General features: G+C 51.8%; 1 protein-coding gene across 1 annotated transcript in view; it reads left to right on the top strand.

The window, feature by feature from the left end:
• Positions 1-344: 344 nt before the first annotated feature.
• TWIST2 (twist family bHLH transcription factor 2) overlaps positions 345-23,374 on the top strand; it is a 28,349-nt gene continuing 5,319 nt past the window's right edge. The window contains exon 1 of the mRNA XM_032114845.1: positions 345-1,122. Within this exon, the coding sequence (XP_031970736.1) occupies positions 611-1,093 (483 nt within the window). The 5' untranslated portion in view covers positions 345-610 and the 3' untranslated portion in view covers positions 1,094-1,122. The remainder of the gene's footprint in view (positions 1,123-23,374) is intronic.

Raw genomic sequence — 23,374 nt, 5'->3', positions numbered from 1 at the left:
ATGGGGCTCGCTCCTTCTCCCCCTGGTCTGGGCACGGAACCTCTGCAGCCTGGCCACGGAGCTGGGAACGGGACCCCAGGCAGCACCCCAAAAACCCCCGGGGTGGGTGCGGGGGGTTATCCTGGAGGGGTGCTGCAAACGCAGCATCCCCGGGGGCAGGGGGTGGCGTTCGCCAGCTATCTTTGATTCGAGGTGCATTCCCAAGATTTTAGTTAAGTGTAACATAAAACTGTGAAAGTTTAGCAGGGGAAAAGCCTTCCTCCCACCGACCTGGCCGGCCAATCAGGAGGGAGCCCCGCACCTCCCTCACTTCTGACAACTATTTAGCAACTGAGCTCAGCTAAAGTTTCCAAAAAGTTAGAATAACTTCCTCTCTCCAAGACCTCAATTTTTTTACACAACCTCGGTCCTTGAAATAAGAGCCCTTCAAGCAACCTGGAAAACGTTTGGTCAGCAAAAAAAAAAAAAAAAGGAAAAAAAAAGAAAAAAGGAGTCCTCCTGTTTTTCCAAAGGATCTGTCTCAGGAATTTAAAGCACATTTAAGACACACACACTCACATAACATAAGGAGGGGGGGAAAGGCTCTTCCCCTCCCCTTCTTGCAGAAAGCATGGAAGAAAGCTCCAGTTCTCCTGTTTCCCCTGTGGATAGCTTGGGGACCAGTGAAGAGGAGCTGGAAAGGCAGCCAAAGAGATTTGGCAGGAAGAGAAGATACAGTAAGAAGTCCAGCGAAGATGGCAGCCCCAACCCAGGGAAGAGGGGGAAAAAGTCCAGTCCCAGCTCCCAATCTTACGAAGAACTGCAGAGCCAGAGGATCCTGGCCAATGTCAGAGAGAGGCAGAGGACTCAGTCGCTCAACGAAGCTTTTGCCGCCCTGAGGAAAATCATCCCCACGCTGCCCTCTGACAAACTGAGTAAAATCCAGACACTCAAGCTGGCGGCGCGGTACATAGACTTCCTCTACCAGGTGCTACAGAGCGACGAGATGGACAGTAAGATGACGAGCTGCAGTTACGTGGCTCACGAGAGGCTCAGTTATGCCTTCTCCGTGTGGAGGATGGAGGGAGCGTGGTCCATGTCGGCCTCCCACTAGCCACCGCCCAGGCCGGGCCAGCCCAAGGGGTAGGTACCCGTTTCTCTTCTCCTGGACGATGCTCCGGGTCTGTTTGCTTCCCTTTGCCCGGGGAGAGGTGGTGTGGAATGCCAGGGACGCTGATGGGTTTGGGGTCACCGACGCGGAGGGCAGCGTAGGCACGTCCAGTTCCTCCCGCTCCCCCCGCGCCAGCAGAAATTCAAATACATGGAGCTTCCAGGAAGGCAAAAATGAGATGTGCCCCAAATTTTGAGGGGGGAAAAGTAATAATCAGCATGCTTCTGCTCTGTGGGAACGGGGGAGAGAAAGAGGGGGTTGGTGTTGAGAGCTGGATGATGAGGGACAGAGGGGAAACCGTCACCGCGTGAGATTTGCCAGAAAGCGCGGCTCCGGAGAAGGGCTTGGAGAGGAAAAGGTGATGGCCACAACAGGCTGACATGGGGATCCAAACCAGCTGCTGCCCCACTCCCTGGGCGTCTGCACCCCAAAAACCCCAGCGCTGAGACCCGTGATGGCCACATCCCCTCCCAGCTGGGGGCCAGGGGGTCGGCAGGACCCACGCGGGGCTCGGCGACGGGTTCGCCCCAGGTTGTGTTTCTCTTAAAAGAAACGAGCAGCAGATGTCGGCTGCAGTCCCGGGCTGTGCCCCTTCCCCCTCACACAGCAAAAAGCAAACAGAGACAGGAGAAACTCTGCTGAATTTTGGGGGGTTTGTCCAGTTTCCCTTCCCCAAAGAGCCGGTGAAGCAGCGGCTGGCGTTGGGCGCAGTTTCTTATTTACTCTCCTCACTAAACCCTTCCTCATCGCTTTCCATTAGCAGGAAACTACTTCCTCTTCAGCTGCATTTGTAATATTCAGGGAGGGAGGAATAAACAGTCAGAAAGGAGGGGGAAAAAGGCTTTTAATAACACCCTCATCTCCAGCTAATTAAGCAGAGCAGCTCTGCGTTGTGTCAGCCGGAGTTTGGGTCTGGCTGGGCGCTGTCTGGGGCTCCGTACATAAAACAGAGCCCATGAACCCGTTTCACCAGGCAAACACACTGAAGGGACATTTTCCCCGCCACCCCTGTGATGTAAAAATGAAATAATTTCATCATGTGCAGGACTGAAGAGGAAAGTTTATCCCAGCCCATTGGCCGGGTTTGTTTAAAGAGGCAAATCCATCTTTGTTCGGGCAGCAATGAGCAGCCCGTTGGAATAAATAAAATACAGAACCAGGCAAAAACGTGATGCAACTGCAGTGCCTCGTTTCAAAAAGCTAAAAAATGTGAAACCAGGACTTACTAGCAGTGTAAAACAGACTTAAAACCATTTCAGATGTAAATGTTTCACTTGCATCCTGAAATAGTTTGGAATTTGCTGCAATTAACGTGTCCACGCGCTCTTCTAGTGAGTCCCCGAAGTATGAAAAATGTCCCAAAATTGGTTATTCTACCGATTGCACAAGCTGCCTGTTGTTTAGCTTTATTTAAATAGGTAACACTGTTGTTGTGGGGTTTATGGCCATTGCTGGCATTCCTAATTTTTGCACGCCTTGCCCTGATTTCAACTGCAAAAATCCAAAGCTGAGTGGGTTTTTCAAAAGATAAACCTTCCGTTTATAAAACAGAGAGCCTTTTCCCATGCTAATCTGGCTAAAAAACTGCAGCAAACAGATTAAAAAAAAAAAAAAAAAAGCCCCACGCACAAAAAACCCCAGGCTTCTTGTCAAAACCAGATGTAAAATGTCCCGAACACATATTTCTTCAGCAGTTTAGATTGGCCGAATAGGAAAGTGCTGGGTTGGAACAATGCATTGATTCTGTTGTTTCCCAAATGATGTGTTGCCATTAGCCAAGGATGGTTGGGAATCTGTTATCTAACACACAACCACTCCTAGCACACAGTTCGGGGCAAAACCTGCCTTTTTAAAACCACGTTTTAAACCCCACGTCGATTAAATTATTATTAATGTTGCTCTGATGAGGCAGATTTTATAGGTAGGTGCTCAGATTGTCCCTACCCCCCAAAAAATTGTGAGGACATTACAGAAAAACCACGATGCAGAACCAAACCCCGTCACGTTTTGGTTTGATTGGGAATGAATCGGAATCCGGTGCCTTCGCCGTAACCCAACTTCCAACCCGGTGCTCTGGGGCGGCTCTTGCAGAGGAGGATCCCAAACCTTCCCCCCTTTCCCTGTGCCTGTGTGTGCAGGAACACGCGTGTGGTTGGACTGTTGAAAAGGTTGTTGACAAATGGCCTGGTGCGGTGCGGTGTCAAATTCGATCGTTTATGGCGACAGAAATTACGGCTGCCAGAAATAAAAAAGAAACTACACCAAGATCCTCAAGAAACCCTCGAAAACGGGCAAATACAGTTGGGTGGTGGGACATTTTATGGATGAGTGGGGAGCAGCCTGTGCTGCCTCAATGGACAAAACAATCCCCAAGAAATAGCTGTGTGGATTTGGGATCAGCTCCTGCCTTTCTTAGGGAGTAGGAGCTGCAGGCGTGGGGTGAGCGCTGCTCAGGCTGGGCTGCCGTCCTCCCTTTTCCCCAGGTTTTGGGGAGAGAGAAGCAAGGAAAGGCTTTCTCCTTGGAGGGACGCTCGTTCCCCTCTGGCTGCAAGCAAAATAGAAATCGGAGGAGCAGTCTGATTAGAAAATCAGAGCCTTGGGAACTGGGAAAATGCCACCTGGCCCCTGCGAACGCCAGCAGGTCACTGCTGCTCGCTCCCCTGGCCACGAGAGCTTTTCCTGTTCAGCTCCACGGAATTCCAGACAACTGACTCTGGGAGTTTCAGGAGAAACAGGCGCAGCTTGTGCACCTCTAGGGCTGCAATGGGATGTTTCAGCCGAGCCTTCCTCCCCCCTACATCTCCCCATCCTCACGGCCGCCACCTGCGCCCCTTCCCTTGCAGCCGCCTTTCCCTTTTGCTTTCGGAATGTTCCACAGGCTCTACACTGAAAAGAATAAATCGGGGGAAAAAGGCAGTATGTTTGCTGATACGCCTTTTAGCAGGGAAAAAACCTGTCCAGCCGGGATGGCAGGACCAGCACAAAGTGTAAAGGACAACACAGCCTTGAGCCCCGCACCAGTAAGACCAGTCTGCCCCTTCTTCCCACTCACGGGGGATGAGCCCTTTGCCTCCCCTGGGCTGGCACTGGCGCTGGTAACCCCTTCCCCACCTTTCTCATGCTGGAGAAGCCCCGTTTAACGCGTGTGTTCGATCCACAGCCCTCATTCCATCGCCCCTTCAGACTCGCAGGGCTGTTCCCAGTATAAAACACCAGCATCCTATTTCATTTTCTCCTTAAAGAAGCAAACAGATGTTATCTCTGCTGGCCCTGGGAACAAAACCTAATTCTATAGTGTATGAGAGCAGCACAGTGAACTGGGGGTGTAGCGACACTGGAACGAAGCCCTTTTTGTCCCAAAAGCCCCATTTTTTTTATACGCATCCTTCAAAAAATGTAAATAAGTTTCCTTGACAGGAAGGATTGTAAAGTTTGGTATTTACATTAATAGCCTTGTAGCGGCGGGGAGGGGCGGGGGTTTCATCTCAGCGCATTTAAAAAGCCCAGCAAAATGCATTTTGGATCCTCTGTTTACGTTCGTGTCTTTCCTTGGGAAAGGATAAATCTGTTACCCAGCAGACACCAAACACGCTGCAGTCAGCCAAAAATCGCTCAGGCTCAGGGAGCTTTGAAAAAGAGGGTGCGAGGGAAACGCTCCGGAGAAGGAGACATGCGAAGAGACAAATCTGCCAGGGGCTAGACGCAAATAAATGAATTACCCATCAGAAAGAGCTGGGGACACGCATGGCGGAGGGGAAATGTTGGATCGGGTCCGAAGGAGCGCTTAGAAAAGTGGTAAAAACATGTTATTACTTAATCTGCTGGAGGCAGAGCTGCGGTAAAAGTCCTATCGGGAGAGATGTGCGTTGAAGGGTCATTAAGGGAACAATCGAGGCAGACATTTCGGCTAAGTAGACCTAATTTGTCTCCAAATTAGTCATCCTCACACCGCGCAGCTCGGCAGAGCAGCGCTAATTTTCAAAGCATCCTCATTAAAACAAAGGGGGAGACCGAAACGCTTCTCCCCTCGCATTCCTTCCTTCGGTGCTTTTTGGGGGCATATTTCCTGCAGTTGTAGGTAGCAGTGATAAATGAGCCTTGGAGATCACAGCGGGCTCTTACAGAGCCGGGACAGATCCTGTAACCACCGCTGAGATCTCTTTTGGGGACATTTCATGTCACTCTTTCCCCCGGCAATATAATTATTTTTATAGCCGCAGCCCTGAGAATCATTTCCATGTGCTTCAGCACGACTTTGAAATCTCCGAGCCCAAGCCCTCCAGAATTTATGTCTTGCTGGAGAGCTGCAGCAATGGTTTGACGAGGCCACGAACATGGAAAGGGACGGCGCCACAAGCCCGAAGCACAGAGCGAGCTCGAAATGCCGCCAGGCACTTAGAGCTGCTTGGGGAAAGCAGACATTTCGGGGAGCTTTTTCACCCCTCTTCCCAGGTTTTGCAGAAAATTGGGAAGGGGGAAAAAAAGCAGATCGCTCCTTGCAAGCTGCCGATCCCACCAGACACCTCGGTGGGTTGCTCGGAGAGTCACCACAGCTCCCGATTTCCTTCTTCAGGCAAATTTGGAAGTGAGGAAAGCCAAGCAACCCTCTAGCTGGGTATTAGCAGACTCATACTAATTAATGATCAGTTCTCAAGAATTGCAACAGTAGCAATATTTGCCAGGGATTTAAAAAGACCCCAAAACAAAACACCAAACCAACACTTGGCACCCCGGCATTAATTAGATTTGTAGTTGTGGAAGATGACCACTCAGCAACAACAACTAATCACACACAAAAGAGCAAATTAACTCAGCCAGCCCATAAATCAAGGCGAGGCAGCCCTTGCCCTCAGACCCATCCCTTTAACCATTTCCACGCCAGCCCCAGCCAGTCCCCCCAACCCCAGTGCCCTCATCCTTCTCCTGTGCAGCAAAACATGGGAATCAGGGCTCTGGGACCCTTTGGGATGTATTTTTCCTCCTGCCTTAGAGCGGGGATTTGGGGGGTAAAATAGAGGGTCCCTCTCTGAATTTTATTCGTGGTCTGTCACCCTTAGAGCCCAAGGTTTTCACTGTTCAGCAGTAAGGAGGGTTTTCCCTCGGGAAGGAGGGGAAAAAATAAACCAGTCTTTCTCTATCCCACCAAGGGACGCAGCAGCAGGAATTTGGAGACAGGTTCCTTGCAGGAGGAGGGTGCAAACGGGACAGGGAGGTTTGGTTACCACTGCCATAAAAACGTTAAATAAGCGGCAACAACTCCTAAACCCTGCTGGTAACAGCGGGCTCAGAGTGACCATTGGACCCCTGAATTCTCCGGATTAGATCCCTGAATTCTCCGGATTAGATCCCCGACTTCTCCGGGCGCCTCTCCCGAGCTCTGAGCCTTTTGGGTGGAAAAGGTGTTTTGCTCTACTACTCCTAAACGAGCGCAGGAAAGGCAGCGTGGATTCTTCATTGCCAAACCAGCACCCGGGGGCCGGGATCCACCTGGATCCAACCTCTCTTTGTTATAATTATGTGATTTAGGATTTTTAATTGTTTTTTTTTTTTTTACACCTGTGTTTCGGCAAGGGATGGGATTGAGGCAGATCCGTTCTCCCCCAGATCACAAAAGCGGTCGGACACCAAACCAGAAAATAATCCTTGTGCCCTGCACTCTAGGGCGAGCGACAGTCCCTCCTCTTCCTCCCATCTCCTCCCCACCTTTTAACCACAGCTTGGAAAACAGCAAAAGGAGGAGCTGGGGGCGAGAGAAGAGACAGATGTCTACGGGTTCAGCTTGATGTATATTTACTGGAAGAGGTCCAGTAAGCCTGGCCTAGCTTTAATTGAATTCCTAATAAGAGAGTTTTGCCTTGTTAGCTGCCACCCCCAAGAAGCATTTCCTTAAGAGATATTAGACCTGCCAAAGTCGTGCTTTAAAATGTATGAAGTGGGTTTGGGGTGAGTTTAGCCACCAGAAATCCTCATGCAGTCATTTATCTGATTATGCCCTCGGTTTTAGCTGTTCGGGCCTCCTTTAAAAGTCATATGTTTGTGCTTAAATGTAAATAAACCCAATTGCTCTGCTGAAATGGGGGAATCACGGCTGTGCTGAGCTTCCTATTAAAAAAAATTAGTTAATCCAGCTTGGAAATTTCACTAGGGTGGGATGGAGCCAGGGAGAGGCTTTCATAGAAAAACCAGTATTTTGGGTGGCTGGGGGGGGTCCCCATGGCATCCACGCTCAGTGTGCCCAAAACCAAGCTCCTCAACAAAATTAACCTGCCAGAGACACAAAAATGCACATTCGTGGCTGACCCTGTGGCGAATTTTATGCACATCACGGTGGAACTTCTCTGTGTGATGTGGCTCCTTAGGCAGAATTCCTGTCTGGGAGGGGAAGCTGAGAAAGGTGAGGAAAAAACCAAATAGAATTGTGGACCCCGGAGGAAGGTGAACAGAGAGATGCTTCCCAGCAAACAGCTTGGCATTGGAAGCTGAAGATAAACCACCTTGCTGAGGACAAGAAAGGAGTTTATAGTTCAGTCCAGCTGTGCAAAACCCACCTGGGCCCACCAGAAACTCCGGTGCCATGGCCCTATGGATTCTGTCAGGACCACGCTTGCAGCACAAAAAATCCCACCCTGAATATGGCCAGGACAGAGACGCAACGAAATTTATTAACAACCCATTAATTAAAGGGCTTTGGATGGGGAAAATAGGTTTCCAGTTTGCTCCAGCTGAGCAGCTGCCTCCCTCTGTCCTTTTCATGTGTCCCACTGGGATGCCCAGCACCACCTCCATGCCACAACCCCACAAAATTCATGCCACAGGCACTTTTTTGCCGATTCTCATGAGTTTGAGGCTTTCTTCCCCCAAACACACAGGTGAGCTTGCCTCAGTGGGCTCCAGAGCATGGGATGGGTGGCAGGAATTGAGCCTGTGCAGGAACATCCGGGAATTGTCCCCATGGAAATTTCCCAGTGAGAAACCAGGGCATAAAACCACATGATAAAAACAGGCCGGATGAGGTAATATCGGCTTTTACACAAGCACTCTGCACACAGCATATTAACCTGTATTCTTACACATTAGATAGGATGGCTATCCTGCATATTTTAATTTGTTTTGCTTAATTATTTTGCCTGATGAGCCCAGGAAATTTCTGCTAGCACCAAGCCCTTTTTGCTGCACTGGTTGCGAGCGCGACGCTCCAGGCACGGCCCCGCGATCTCCAAAGCTCCCTCCCAGCTCCGTGGGGGTTTGTGCACGGAACAACCCAGCATTTTACAAGGGCTTTTTCATCCCTGGCCACGAAAGGGGCTGTTTAATAGATTCCAGGGATTGCCAGCACTAAATAATCTGTTTTATACCAGCTGGGCCTGAAATCTTTGCTGTTGGAAGGGAGCTGGAGCGCAGCGCTCTCACCTCAATCGCGATGTGATGAGTTTGCACTTGGGTTTTGGGACAGAGAAGAGGCTCAGGCTTTTGAAATGTTTAAATCAGCTTGTACCTCAAGAACAGCGGAGATCAGAGATCCTTTTCAAGTGATCCCCTTGGAAACTTTAAAATCAAACAGCCTAATGATCAATATTTCTCGTTATAACGCGCGCAAAGGAGTAACTCACCGCTGCTTTCCCTGTTCATGCCAGGGAAATTGGTAGTGGAAAGCACCTCCAAAAAGACCCTGTCACACCAAAAATACAATTCCAGGCACCCCCAGGGCTTTGCCATGTGCCCAGAGGGCTGAGGATACGGAACTGGGAGCTCAAAACATGCCGATTTTCAACAGGACCGAGTTAATCCGAAAGCTTTCCTCCTAAGCGCCGTTATTTTGTAAACCGGGCAATACTTTCACTCTCGATGAGTGGCAAAAGGTAAATATTTTAAAGCTGTCGAGGGACACAGACCCGGCTCTGGAAATTGTAGCTATTCTTTAGCTGTGCATATTCGTAGAATCGTAAGATTTTTCAGGCTAAAAATGTCAGTATCAATTCACAGAATCATATTATTTTTCAGGCTAATCATGCCAGAATCAATTCATGGAATCATAAGGTTTTTCAGGCTAATCATGCCAGAATCAATTCATGGAATCATAGGGTTTTTCAGGCTAAAATGTCATTATCAACTCACGGAATCATATGATTTTTCAGGATTATCGTGTCAGAACCAGAGAGAAGAACACCTGGCCTTAAATACAGGAGTACTTGCAAATCCATTCCCCCTTTTTCATACTGGTTTATTGTTCTCGTATTTGCCATTACCGGCTCATTTTCTGCTGCAATTAGCAAGGTTTTCATGCCCACTGCAGAGCCCGAGGCACATGTACAAGTCCCAAGGACAATTCTTAGATCTGCCCACTCATCCCTGCTCCTCCAGAAAATAAACCTCCTGTTCAGGGCATGTTGGGAGCTTCCTAATGCCATCATCTCACCAGCTGTGAAAAGTCCTTTTGTTCCCCAGTGCTGTTTTTCCTTAATCTTTCTCTAAAATGCTACTGCACAGCCTCTCGACGGCTCCAGCCACATTTGCGTTGTTTGAAGATCCAAAAGCGCTTTCTGGAGAGGAAATCCATAGGCTCCCCCCTTCCTTGAATTACTCATCCGCTGCACTGCTCAGGCTGCCTTGCAGCTCTTCTGTAGATCAGGCACATCCTTAAAATTGCTAAAATGTTCCAAAACCAGGGGGGTTTGGGTCATTTCTGAAGGAGGGAGAGGAGAAGGTGAAGGTTTCCTGGAGCTCTTGCAGGGAGCCCAGTCCAGGAATCAATGCCTGAAGCTTTTCAGGGGATCTGGCTGCTGGGACAATTCGGGACCTGGGTGATTGGAGCTGCTCCATCGAGGTGCAAACAGGGATAATGAGGCACTTCCAGCTCTGCAGCTGTGGCACAGCCAGGGAAGGGCCTCAGGAGAGTTGCTGGCCCCGTGGTGAGCTTGCTCTTACCCCCACCTCCCACTGGTTCCCTTCTCCCAGGTGTCTATGAGAGCTGGGAATGCCCATGCCAGGAATGCCAAACCACCCCCAGCACAGCTCCAGCCATGTGCAGGCACTGCTGGGACCCCAACCTTTCACCCTGGTCCCCCCCCAGCCCCTCAGAGCAGGGCAGGAGCCCTGGAACCGGGGCTCTCCCTGGCTGCCAACATCCCAGCACCACGGAGGGATGCAGGGACACCGGGCTTTACTCCAGCAGGTCCAGGAGGCGTTGGAAGGGGCTGGGAGGCAGATGAGGCTGCTCCATTTCCATTCTCTGAGGAAACTAAGAATTTTTATAAAAAAGCGAGCGAGGATTTGGCAGCAAGCGGAGGGTGGGGACGCCTGCCAAGGCCTGGACAGCTGTACCTTCTTCACTAGCAAGTTGTGTGATCAGCGAGGGCCGTGCTGAGAGCCAAGAGGAGTTACCAGAGCTGCCACATCGCATTTGGCTGATCCTCCCTCTGGGAGACACCTTAAAGAAACAAACCCACCCTAACAGCTCCGCCAGCGTCAGCACAGCAAAACCAGGGGTCACCTCACAGGCTTGGGGTGTTGTTGTGGTGTTCCCCCCACCCGCCTTTCCCCAGTTTCAGATCCAAGACCAGGGGACAGGGGAGGAGGAGACTTATCCAAGGCTGTTTTTCCATTTTCTGCAGCCTTGCTTGCGTACCACAGCCCTGCCTGCCCCTCCCATGCACGGCTGGACCTTCCCCACAGCTTGAAATAACCCAGGAAATTGTGCAAAAGCTGCGGCGGGTCCCGTCCTGCCCGGCTGCATGGACACCCAGCTCGGCAGCCTTGGTGTCCCTGCACTCTAAACCCTAAAGCTTCTGTCTGCTGGGGTCTTCAAAACAGCAGGAGGGTCGCAGCAGTAGGAAGGAGGGAGGTGTGTGATGGGCTTGGGGGAGATCTGGGGAGCACTGATGTGCCTGCAGACCCCAGGATGTGGCTGGGGGAGCCTCCCCTCTCCTCCCCTCCCAGCAGAGTGGGTGACAAAAGGCTCTCAGATGTCTCCTCAAACAGGAAATTATTCCCCCTTTTCTTCAAGAGAAAAGCAAGACATCCGTTTCCAGGTGTTATCCCAGCCCTGCCTGTCCCCAGCATCTCCAAGCACTTCCCAGGCTTGAAGATTTCATTTTAAGTTCATCACTGAAACAACCTCCTGAACTCCAAAGGCTCCCTTCACACAGCCTGCCACGTGTATTCCCATTTCCCTCGCAAGGCTCGTTTTCCTTGCAAACATCTCCAAAAGGTCCTTCCAAGCAACCATGCTCGCTCCAAAGCTGCTCTGAGGTACCCATTCCCAACACATCCCAGCGGTGCACAAACATTTCTGGCAGCTCTCCCCGCCCTGGCAGCCTCAGCAGCAGCAGCAGATTCCCAGGCTGGGAGATGGAAAAGGTGGAAAACCGCAGCAGCTGCTGACTCAGCACCTGCTGGCACTAGAGGGCAGGATAAACGGCATTAAATGAAGAATAAGGTGGGGTTGGGGTTGCAGCCAAGGGGAACATCCCCTGTGTGCCTAACAGGGAGCACATGGAATACCTGGGAGCAGCCAGGAGCTGTCTCACTGCCCAAGAAAAGGAGGAACCAAATTTTGCACTGGGCACATCCCGCATCAGATCATCAGGAGAACAGACTCCCAGGTTATTTAATTTAGGGTCAGAGTGCGGCATCAGAGGTGCTTCCACCTTGCAGCCACAGCTGCCTTTCTGATAGAAAAATTCTTTTTTATAAAAAAATGCCATTGCTCTGCTCTGTTTTCCTGAGAATGTGATTAAACCTGCCCTGTCCTCCTCTTAACAGGAGATTTTAAATTAGCTCCAAACACAACAAGCACAGGTCTACTCCATTCCTTTACCAACAGCCACTTCAATAAACAACCCAAATTTTAAAAGATGACTCCAAGAGGGTTGGGCAGCGCAGTCCTTTCATGGGGGAAAACCCCAGAGAGCTGGCAGGCATTGAGAGCAAGGCAATTTGTGGTCTAAACGCAAGAAAAGAAACCTCTCAGGCCTCCCAGGTCAGCCCAAATCCTGCAGGACAAGCATCCCCCAGAGCTGCTGGTACCCACAGAAAGCATCTGCCCTTCCCTGAGGGACTGAATTCCTTTAAAGATTGGGGTGCATGAGGAGCATCTGGACCCCAGAGAGATGCTGTGCCCACAGGGCTCCTGCACAGGCCTAGACCCAGCAGAGACCCCCAAAAACTGCACACAGAGCTGGCAGGACCATCCTGAAAGCTCCTGGGGCAGGGAGAGGAGAGGGACGAACCCCAAAATCTGAGAGATTCCACACATTCCTTAGAAGAGAGTCACTGAATGCTGCTGGGCAGGGGTTTGGCTGCGATTTGGGAGTGAAAATGTCTCAGGCCTGCTCTGCTGCTCAGGAAAAAGGGGGGGGTCTGTAAATATCCATGGGAAAAGGGGGTTTGAAGCACAGCAAACTGCAGAGGTGATGGCTGAGGAAGGAGCCCCCAGCTTGCTCCCATCTGCTCTGTCCACCTCCAGCCCGTTTCCCACTGTTTCTGGCAGGGAGCAAAAGTGCCGCGGGATTTTGGGGCCCTTTCCTCTGATGGACACTTTCCACCAGAGCCTCTGGGCTAAGTGAGAGGGTGACACCTCTTTCGTGACCATTTGATGGGATGGCACCGGTGGGTTTTGCTCTCCTTGCACCCACAGCCCACCCTGGGCTCATCTCTCTAAACTGGAGGGGCCAGGCTGAACGTACTCCCAGCCCATGCCCACCTTGCCCTGCAATTTTGCCTCCATTTCCCCCCCAAAAAGCAGATGTCAACACTTGCAGTGCCCACCTTGGCACGTCCCCAGCAGGCAGGACCTTGCCAGCACAGAAGGCATTCACGTGCCACCAGGCTGGATTTACGTTCGGCCGTTTCTATTCGTTTCGCAGCTCCTCATCGCAGAGATCTAAACTGCAGATGTTCCTCGGATTTGGAGAGGGACAAAAACGGAAGGAAAAAGGTTAAGCAGCTCTGTGAGTCACTCCAATACACGACCTACTGTTGATTTAGAAACCTACCTCGGCCGTAAATACAGAATAAGCTTCTCCAAAGTGTTTAACCTCTTGTATTCTGGCCAGAAAAACTAATAAATGAGAGCAAAACATCCCTCCTGAGTCACAGAAGCAACAGAGCTGGAAAACCCTGCCGTGGGGTCAGTACTGAGAATAAAGTGACCCAAAACAAGCGACCTAAGGAGGGAGGGCAAAAATAAAAAATAAAAAGGAGGCATTAGTGGGGCAGATAATAAAAAGAGCAGGCTGTGCTGCTCTCTGGGATCTGCTCCAGGCAGCAAAGGCAGGGAATAACTTCCCAAACAAGCAGAGAGAGGCTGTGCCATGAATAAAATAAAATACAGCTCAAACCAATAGCAGGACTCTGGTTCCATAGGCACCCACTGGGTGCACCCAGACTCTCCTTGGAGCTGCAAAGACTCGTCATATCCCTTATGATCCCAAATCATTTATCCACAGGCTGCTTTTTTGGGGCTGGGAGGCAAAGGACATCTCAGCTGGGTAACTGGGGAAGGGCTGGGAGAAGAATTGCGAGTAGGAGAATTAGCTTTGCTGCAGGTCTTGCTGTGCATCAGTGCCAGGGAAGCTCTGGAGAGGGCAGGCTGTGCATGGAAACATCCTAATTCCAGCTTTGGAAATGTCCTAGTTCCAGCTTTGGAAAGCCCTGTGAGTTTTGGAAGGCAACTGAACCATCCAACACCCCCACACCCCCCTCCAATATCTTGTTGAATCATCTCTTGTCTTCAAAGCAGAGGGTGTAGCAGCGGAAGGAGAGCTTTCCCTGGGATTTGAGGCACTGAGTGGGAGTTGAGAGAAAGGCCAGCATCTGCTGATCTCAGGGTACCACCAGGAGAATTCTGCACCAGGATCCTGAGGAGGTCACTTGGGCCGGAGCCATCCCGAGGCCTCCGGTTCGAGCAGGATCCTGCAAAGCGACCAGGGCAGCCAAGGGGGGCTGGAGAGTCCCAACAACCCCACTGATTAAAGGGAAAGCTGATGAGCAAGCACTTCCAGCACAAATCAGGCTCGCCTTCGATATTTAGGCATGATTGAAATCGGCAGCGCTGTGGTTCACAAACCACCAGAGGTTTCTGTAGGGATGGGGATGCTTTAAATAAAAATACAAGTCACCATTCTGGTCAGTACACAGATGCAAAACTCAGGGCAGGGAAAACTGCCTGAGTAGTGCTGATGGATAATTCAGACCCAAATACCTCTTGGAGTAATTTTCCTCCCCATTCCAAAGGGGCCCTAATCAGACGTGAATTGGGACAGGATTCCAGAAAATGCATTTTACTTTAAGCTCTTTTTTGCTAGTTTTGAACTCTTCAAAGATTACGTGCTCAAGCTTTTCCACCTAAAACCCAAAGGCTGGAACTTTACCCCACTAAAACTTCTACATTAATTGCTAAATGAAGACATTACATAATCTGTTGGGGCCTTGTGTGAGGGCGGAGCCTTAATCAGTGAGATAAGGGGTATTTTGGGAGCTTCCAGGAGTGCTCACACAGGTCAGCCTGTCCTTGCTGGCACTGAGCCGAGCCTGGCACACAGCGAGGAGCCCCAAACCAGGGGAAGGCACAGCACAAAGCTGAGGGATGTGGGAGGTTAAAATTCCTCCTGGTGGTCTCAGAGCTGCCCACCCAGCCAGGATGCTCTGTCTGAGCAGCACTAACAGGGTCAAACCCCAGAGCTGAAGCATCACAAAATGATTGAACCCTCTCTGTGGCACTGCCCACTCCCCAGCACAGCTTCAAACAGCCAGGGCCACCTTCCTCTGACCCATTTTTGGGGAAGGGACAGGGGCTGACGAGCAGACTGAAGCCAAAGAGATTTAGGGCCCTTCCAGAGCTGGGAGTTTTTTGATAGATACCAAGTTTTCTTGAAAGCTTCCTTCATCCTTTTGAGAATTCCAGCCTAAACTTGTATCCAACAGCCTTTATCATTTAGTTACTCCTTGGATCTCTTGGGAAAACTAAAACCCCTAACATACAAGACCAACCTAAGTCAGGATGAAGCAGCACTGTCAGGTTTGGAATACACAGCTCAAGTCCAGGTGAAGGCACAAGTTGGTTCAGAGCTGTCCCTACATGTCCTGGGCTGTCTCCACAGATGTGTCTGGTCCCTGGACCAGACAGCTCCTTGTCCTGGGAAGGCAGCCCACAGGCATTCCCTTGCTCAGCCAACAGGATGACTTGGCTGGATCTCAGCAGGGGGCCAGGCAGTGAGTCCCCAAAAATTCAGCCCCAGCCCATGCACGCAGGAGGATCTTTGCATCCATGGAAAAGGGGAGCAGATCCCCTCAGAGCAGATACCAATCACCAATTCCTGCTGTCAGGGCCTGGCTTGTGTAACCAAGCACTGGAAAGAATAAACCCAGGTCCTTTCACGCTCAAAGATCTTTAAGGTCCCTTCCAACCCAAACCAATCCCTGATTAATGGAGCAGAGATGGAAATCAGTTGGATGGTGCAACACTGGAGAAGTCCAAGAGCCTCATCCCCTGGCCTTAAAACCTTCCCAAAAGCAGAGGTGGAACAGCCAAATGAGGTGATGGGAGCAGAATGAGGCTATCTCTGGAAGGAAAAGCAATGCCAGCAGTTCTCCTTAGGTCTCTGGAGCTGGCACGGTCCTGCCACCCTCCTTATTCCAGCCCTACCTAGTTTGGGAGCAGCATGCAAACACTTGGAAGGGAAGGAAGAAAGTGTTTAATAAGTCTGAAATAATTTGTTACAAATTCATTAGCTATTATTTCAGCTGCGTGACCTCCTGAAGGGACTTTCTAGAGGGCCAGATTATGCAGTCAACTGAAAATATAAATAAGTATGGAAAGGGCAGAGATCACTTTGCTCAGCCAAACCGTGTGGGATGTCAGGTTAAGTTTCCTGTCGGGTGCATCCATGCACTTCCAGGAGGGGAGCGTGGCCCAGCATTTGCATTTCTTCTGCCATCTCCAGGGAAAACCGTGTGCCACGGGAACCAGCCAGTCTCCCTGAAAAAAAGCTTCATTTCACTCGTTTATTGGTGTTGATTTCAATCCCCGCTGCTTTTAGGGAGCCTTTAATTGGAATGTACATTCACACCGACATTTACTGATGGGGAAGTGCTGCATTCGAGGTGAAATGTGCAGTGCACAGACAGACACGGATCTTCCCCATCCCTGGAAGTGTCCAAGGCCAGGCTGGACGGGGCTTGGAGCAGCCTGGGACAGTGGGAGGTGTTCCTGCCCATGGGATGAGCTTTAAGGTCCCTTCCAGCCAAAACCATTCTGTGATTTTATGATACGACGAGGCCCATCTGTGCCTGTAGAAGAATGGCAAAGAGAAATTTCAAAAGGAGACCCAAAGCATTTTTAACAGGCAAAAAGCACACAGAGGAGTGAAAAGTTCTTAAATTAAGTCACCCCAGCCATCCTCCACACCCACGGCGTAGTTAATTAAATCCGGGCTCACAGATGATCTGTGTGTTGTGTGCAGAAGCACGAGCACAGTTCTCCAGACAGAGGCAGATCCAAGCTTCCCTCTTCTCTCCCTGCATTCAATCTGATTCCCTCATAAGCCTCTGAACCCTCATTTCAATCACCGAAGGTAGCACCCAGCCTCCCTCCCGCTTCACAAGCATCACATGCAGATTTCACCTGGAGAATACGAAACTTAAAGAAACATCTTGTACTGCAAACACAAATCGTGGGTAAAACTCGGTTGTACAGAGCAGAAAAGCTGTTCAGCATCAACCAGAGGCTCCCATCACCCCTGGGAACATCCAAGGCCAGCTTGGATGGGGCCCTTGGAACAACCTGGTCTAGCGGAAGGTGTCCCTGCCCATCCCAGACCGCTCGTGAAACCCAGAGGGGAGCGGCACTGCCAGAGCCGGAGCACGGAGCCTTTGTTCGGAGCAGATGCTGCGGGGAGCTCGTCCTGCTCCCCCCCAGAGCGGGGATTGCATCAGAGCCGCGGTGACACAGGTTATTATCCCAGCGGGAACCTCGCAGGGGTCACTCTCCGAGGTTCAAACAAGTCCAGCTTTTGCAGCTGGCAAACCTAAACAAGACCAGCCAGCTGCTGCCGAGCTGAGTCAGCCGCACTCGTCCGCCTGAAAGCGTCCACTTAACCCGTTCACTTAATCACCCAAACCCCAAAAACCTGACAACTGCAGACAGCGAAACGCACATCTGCCTTTTGCAGCACGACCGGCTAGGAGAGACCGTGGAAACCGATTTTCCAGGGCTTTTTTTCCTAGGCTGCGGAGTGCGTGCTGCACACAAATCATGTTGCTGGGAGCCGGGCTGCTCTGAGTCAGCAGGGCATGTGCTACACCCCACCCCAGCCATCGGGGCGAACAGCACGCATTTCAATATTAAACATGTGATTAAATCCTCCACCAGACACAGACAAGCCGACTTGTTTGCTCCTCGAGCAGAGAGGTTCCATCTCTGCCCGCTCCTTCCCCCAAAAATTTGAACAAGACTGTTTGTTCCCTTTGAGAAACAGCAGCAAGGGAGCGATAACTTCGCTTTACCTCTCGCGAAGCCATAAAACCCAGAAGTGCGGTGAAAAGGCGACCCGAGAGCTCTGAAGCGGATAATTTATTGATAGGAAAGAAACACGAAGCAGCGGCGCAGAGAGCGAGCAGAATAAAGCAAGATTTTAGAAATGATTAGTCAGTCGTGGCACCGAGAATTAAATCCCTCGGGGTGTTCTTTTGTGGGACTGGAGGCTCTGGGAGCAGAGCAGGGGGTTGGGAAGCTCCCGGCGCTATCCGGGCTGGAAGCGCGTTGCTAAAGAGGCTGTGAGTAAGATCTGGCTCCCCGTCCCCTTCCCGTGGTTTGCCTGCCCGGCCTGGCCCGCCGAGCAGTTTCAGGGAAGCCCATAAAGCAGGGACCAGCCCCACGCCCAGTGCGAGGAGTGATGCTGCTCCTGAGAGCCTTGGAAAAATGATTCATGGGTGCTCAGAGCCCGGACAGGGCGCGGGGGGATGCGCTGCCCACGCTGCTGAAGGTGGATGGCAGCATCCAAACCCGCAGAATTAGAGATAAAATATCCCCCCCGAGCAGCCCCGAGGGAGACTCACAGCCACTCTGCCGTTGCCTGCAGAAAGCCCTGTCCTCTCAGGAGCCACCACAGCCCCGGGTGCCCAACCGGAGCTGGCAAACAACATCCGACCCCTCGTTCAGGCAGAGCCAGACAAAACCACGCTGAAGTGCAGCATATTCCGACAAAACAACAACAAAAGTCCTCTGCACACCCCCAAACCCCTTCAGGCCACAGCAGCAGCCTTACCTGGCCCTCACGCAATGCTGCGTCCAGGACATCTCCAGAGCTGGAAGGGACCCACGGGGATCATCGAGTCCAACTGCTGGCCCTGCACAGGACACCCCAAGGAGCTGGGCACCCCCGGGAAGCAGAGGCAGCCGTGGAAAGAGGCTGGCAAGGAGAGGAGGAGGAAGAGGAAAGAGAGGGGTAGAGGGGATTGTCAACACCAGGGCAGGGAACGGGCTCCGTACCTCGAACGGTACTTAAGCGGGCTGCAATCTAGAGGGCTTGGTTTAAGAAGCCTGGTCTAAGGGTTTTAAACCTGGTTTAACGGGATATTCTGTGATTCCAAGCATGGGCAACGCCATCTGCATGGAAGGCAGCAGCTGTAAAGTTTAGGAAAACGAGTGCACTGCGTGGTGCTTGCATTTAAGGGCTGGGAGAAACAGTGGGACCGAGGAGAGATGCAGGACCAAGGGTGGCTTTTGCCAGGCTTGTGCCCTGCTGATGCAGCTGCCAGGCCAAGGAAAAGGGACAGAAAGAGCCCCGGGGCAGTAGGAGATAAGGAATGCCGAGCTTATGACACCCATTCAAATTCCAAGTCACTGTCACCATTCCCAGGGTGCCCAAAATGCCAATCCCAACGACTCACCCCAGCCCCACAAAATCCAGAGCGCCTCATGCCGTGCCAAGGACTCCTTCCCCCGGCAGGATTGTTTGTCATATAAAAATATAGCTCCCCCTTCAAGAGGGCAGCGCCCTGTAACCCCAGGTATTTTAAAGAGCTGAGCGATTCTTGACATAAAAAAAAGATCAGAGAGGCTTTATTGACTGCAGCAGGGTTAAGCCGCTTTATTCCGAGTGAGAATTTGGCCCCTTGACTTCAAGGAAGCCGTGCTGATTAATCCCAGATGCAGACCTGGCCGGGTACAATCCCTTCCCAAAGTCCTGGGACTGAATCACCTCCGTTGCTCAGAGCCTGGGTGGTTATCAAGGAACGAGGAACAGCACCTGCCATGAGGGAAACATTGAGGATAGGGCCAGGGAGTTGGGATTGAGGAATTCAGGGACCTTCGGCATGTGCCTTGTAGCGGCGGGGAAGATGCCAGAGTAGCAACCTTTCTCCTGCAAACATCTGGGAACGGCACCTGGGATGGGAGGCCAAAACCTGGGCACTGAGCACAGCGGGCAAGGAGATGGGGAATCTTCCTTGTCTCCTTCCCACCAAGGGCTTTTTGTGGTGCTCTGTAAGGATCCGTAAGAGTAAAACCAAGATTAAATCCATCCACGCTTCAGGGAAGCTGCCCGAGCATCTCTTTGGCAGTTTTGAGGAGCAAACACAGCTTCATTCCTGCTCCAGATGCCAAGGAAAAGGGTCTTTTTTCAGCTCTTTTTTCAGCAATCGCCTCCAAGGCTAACTCAGGACAAGGCGAGGTTTCTCTTCCCAGAGTTGTGGGCGTGAGTGCCATACTTTTTGCAGGAAAAACTAAAATCCTTTACACGTGTGCCCGTGGAGAGGTGGCAAAACTGTGCCACGTGGCGATAAACACCAGGACAAACCAGTTCCAGGGAGGGTGTTGATGGGTTCTTGGGTCTGAAACGCAGTGTGGGTGGCACCTACCCCGCCAGGTCCCTCATGCAGGGGCATTAAAAACTCCTGGCTATAGGATGCCAGTGTCTCTCCCCACATTTCCCTTGAGGGTCTCTGCCCCACGTTTGCATCGTGCAGGCCAGGCGGGCTCCGAGGGCTGGGCTCTGCGTGCGGACGAGACTCGGCAGCACTGCTGGGAAGAGGGAAATGCCTGGGCTCGCCGTTCCCCTGCTCCAGCCCGGCCTTCCGAGCTGTGTTTGTGAGGGCCGGCGTCTGGAGCGGGACGGAACCCGAGGACTGATGGGCAGCAGCACACGTACAGCTGTGCACATCTGGCCCGCAGGTGTCTCAGCTGCTCTTTGTCAGGGCCATGAAAAAGCACCCCGAGTTCCCGGGGCAATTGTACCTGTCCCGTGGATTGTTCCCAGAAGCCCCCAGGATTCCGTGGATTTCATGTCTCTGCCTTTCAGTGGGTGGCCCCAAATTTTTTTTTTTTTTTGCTTGTTTTCCTGTTACTGTTTTATTTAAAAGAAGGAGTTTAAACCCTAGATGCTTTTAAAACAGGGGGGGTTTGTTGTTATTAATTCCACTGGCATCAATCCACGCAGCTGAGTCAGACACAGTGGATGTTTATCATCCTTTCCCTGATTTACTCCTAGGAGTAGATGTTACTACAGAGCCTTTGTGCTGCACTGATGAAAAAAACTGAGGCTGTTCCTCCTTGTGCTCAGCCACAGACAGAGCCAGACTCGCCCCCAAAATATTTAATCTATGCAAGGGCAGGTAAAGTGGGGAAACGGGTAGGAAAAGTCTCGTCCATGGGGTAGGAAAATCCCAGAGCATCCCACAGGGATGCTGCCGCTCCTGAGGTTTGGGAACTGCAGCTGCACGCAGGAAAACTGTGAGAGCAGAGGAGATGCTGGCTGAGCGGGCCAGACCCAGAGAGTTCCCTTGGAAAAAGAAGAAAGCCACAGATGTATATGTTTATTTTTAGAGAAGGTGTTTTTCCTAGGATCTGTATTATTTTGGCAGGAACGCCGAGGGGGAGGAGGAAAGGTTTCCCTTTGGCCAATAATATCTGCTCTCCTAAAACGGGGTGGAGGCAGAAGGGTGTTCTCACAGCCCCGTTGGTATCTCAGTTGTGTTTATCCCTGGGTCCAGAGACCATGTCCCAGGGAGCTTGGTCCTAAATTAAATTCCCCCTTAGCCTGCGAGTTGTGTCTGTGCAGGGTGGGATGTGTCTCAGCAGAAGCGGAGGGGCCACCTCTGGCAACTCCACCCTCCTTCCCTGATTTCCGCCCGTTCCCACCGCTTTGGCCCCGTTTTGGGTGGGCATTTGAGGCAGTGCCTGCCCAGGATTGCCGGTGCTCGGGCAGCTGGAGCCCATCCGGACCCGAGAAGGCCGCAGGATGTGGGACTCCGGCAGCAGAGGAAGGTGGGATGTGGCTGCTCTCAGCCTTGGCGTGAGCCTCGGAGCTGCTCCTTCGGGACACGTCGGTGTCTGGGCAGGTTCTCCTCCCCAGCCCTGGGTATTTCCCTAGAGCTGCACCGGGAGAACACCTCCTTCCCTGCCTTTTCCCCGCTTGGTTCCACACCTTTCTCCTGTGGCTTGTGAGTGAGGGACTCGGGGCAGTAGATCCAAGCCGCAGCAAGCCCTGGTGAGCTCTGCTAGCCAGGAGGGCTGGTGGGGGCCATCTCCTGCCCCTCTTTGTCCCCCATCCCTGCCCACACACCCTTCCCTGCCTTGGGAGATGCCTCTGGTGTCCCTCAGTGCTTGTTCCTCTGAGCCACCCACGAGGCAGCTCCGATGGTTCTCCCAAACGCCGGGGCAGCTCTGCTTTTCCCTGCTTCGGCTGCTCATTAGCAGCTTCCGCCCCTCGGCAGCTCCGAGCTGCCATTCCAGTGATGGGCTGCCAAGGTTTTAACGAGGGGCTCCCACAAACCTGCCTCCTCCTCCTCCTCCAGCTGCCACCAGCCCCACTCAGCCTGTGGAGGAGTGCAGGCCTTTGGCAAGGGGGGTTCTTCCTGTTTAAAGCTCCTTTTTGTTGTTGTTGTTGTTGGTTTAAAGCTGTTTTTATATTTGCTTTAATTTTCTGGCCAGGGAGGGACACGGCACCTTGGGGCAACACATTCCTGAATGCCCAGAGGTTGCTGCAGGGAGGAAGGACATAACATAGCAACTTTGAGCATCCCAGCAGCAAAATGCTTCGTTGTTCAGCATTCCCTTCTCCTCCCTGTGGTGAGCACAGCCCCAGGAGATTGATTTCAGCTGGGCTACAACCTGAAATGCTGAAGAATTGGCTTTTTCGAGGTGTTTCGGGCCCCAAAGGACAGCTTTTTCCACGGGGAGTTGTTGAGCCCACAGGTAGCAGCCACTGAATTCCTCTCCTTGGTGAGCATCCCTCTCTTCTTCTTGAGGGGTTCATTCCATTCAAGGCCAGGCTGGACGGGGCTTGGAGCAACCTGGGATTGTGGAAGGTGTCCCTGCCCATGGCAGGGGGTGGAACAAGGTGGGCTTTAAGCTCCCTTCCATCCCAGACCATTCTGGGATTCTGTGGAGACCAATAACCTTTCCTGCAGCAGCATGAGGAGAGAAAAAATATTTTAAGCAAAACTATGGAGTAATTTCTGGCAATATGCGAGAGCAGCACTCACAACTGCCCCAAATTTCTTTCAACCATGGGTGAGGAGCTTTTTAGCCAGTCCCAGCCTCGTGGCCGTGCTCCATCCTGCTCCAATGGCTGGGAGCAGACCCAGGCAGGAGAGACCAGGGCTTCTTCTTGTGGCATCATCCCTTTAGGATCCTCAGCTTTCCCCAGACAGCGAGGTGTTAGCAAACCATGGGCATTCCTCGGTGATGCGCAAGAGGGTCTGGAAAGGGAGAAACAGCCTCAGGGGGAGGAGAAAAGGCTTCAATCTCCATTTCCTCATGCCACACCCCCATCAAACTGCTCCTGATAACAAACTGGGGGCTGCAGAGCACAAGGAGGATGTTTCACCTCCAGCCAGCCACGGGCAGATAAATGCCCCAAGCTCTGAAAAGGTGAATCAGAGAGAGGAGAGGTTTCTCCCTGGCTGAGGAAGGGTCCGAGGGGGGCCCCGCGGCTCAGGAATGAACCTCTCTGCCGGGGATGTGTTTTGAAACATTTTCCCAGCTGTGAGATGCACATAACTGTGGCTTTCCCTTCATCTGGGAGACTTCAAGAGCAGATGGGTGATAAGGGTTCAGAGCAGCAAAGGCAGAGCAGCCCGAGCCAGGGGATCTGGTTTCAGTCTGTCCATACCCGCAGCATTAGATCTGATTTTGGCCCTCTCTCCGCCCTCTCGCACGGACACAATTATCTGAATTCCTTTCTCCGCTGCTTCCTCCCCTCTGAAGCCCCGCAGCCTGGCCCT

The sequence above is a fragment of the Corvus moneduloides genome, chromosome 7, assembly GCF_009650955.1.
Source record: "Corvus moneduloides isolate bCorMon1 chromosome 7, bCorMon1.pri, whole genome shotgun sequence".
NCBI lineage: Eukaryota > Metazoa > Chordata > Aves > Passeriformes > Corvidae > Corvus > Corvus moneduloides.
Note: the sequence above shows the minus strand (reverse complement) of the source record. Positions and strands in the feature narration are given on the sequence as shown.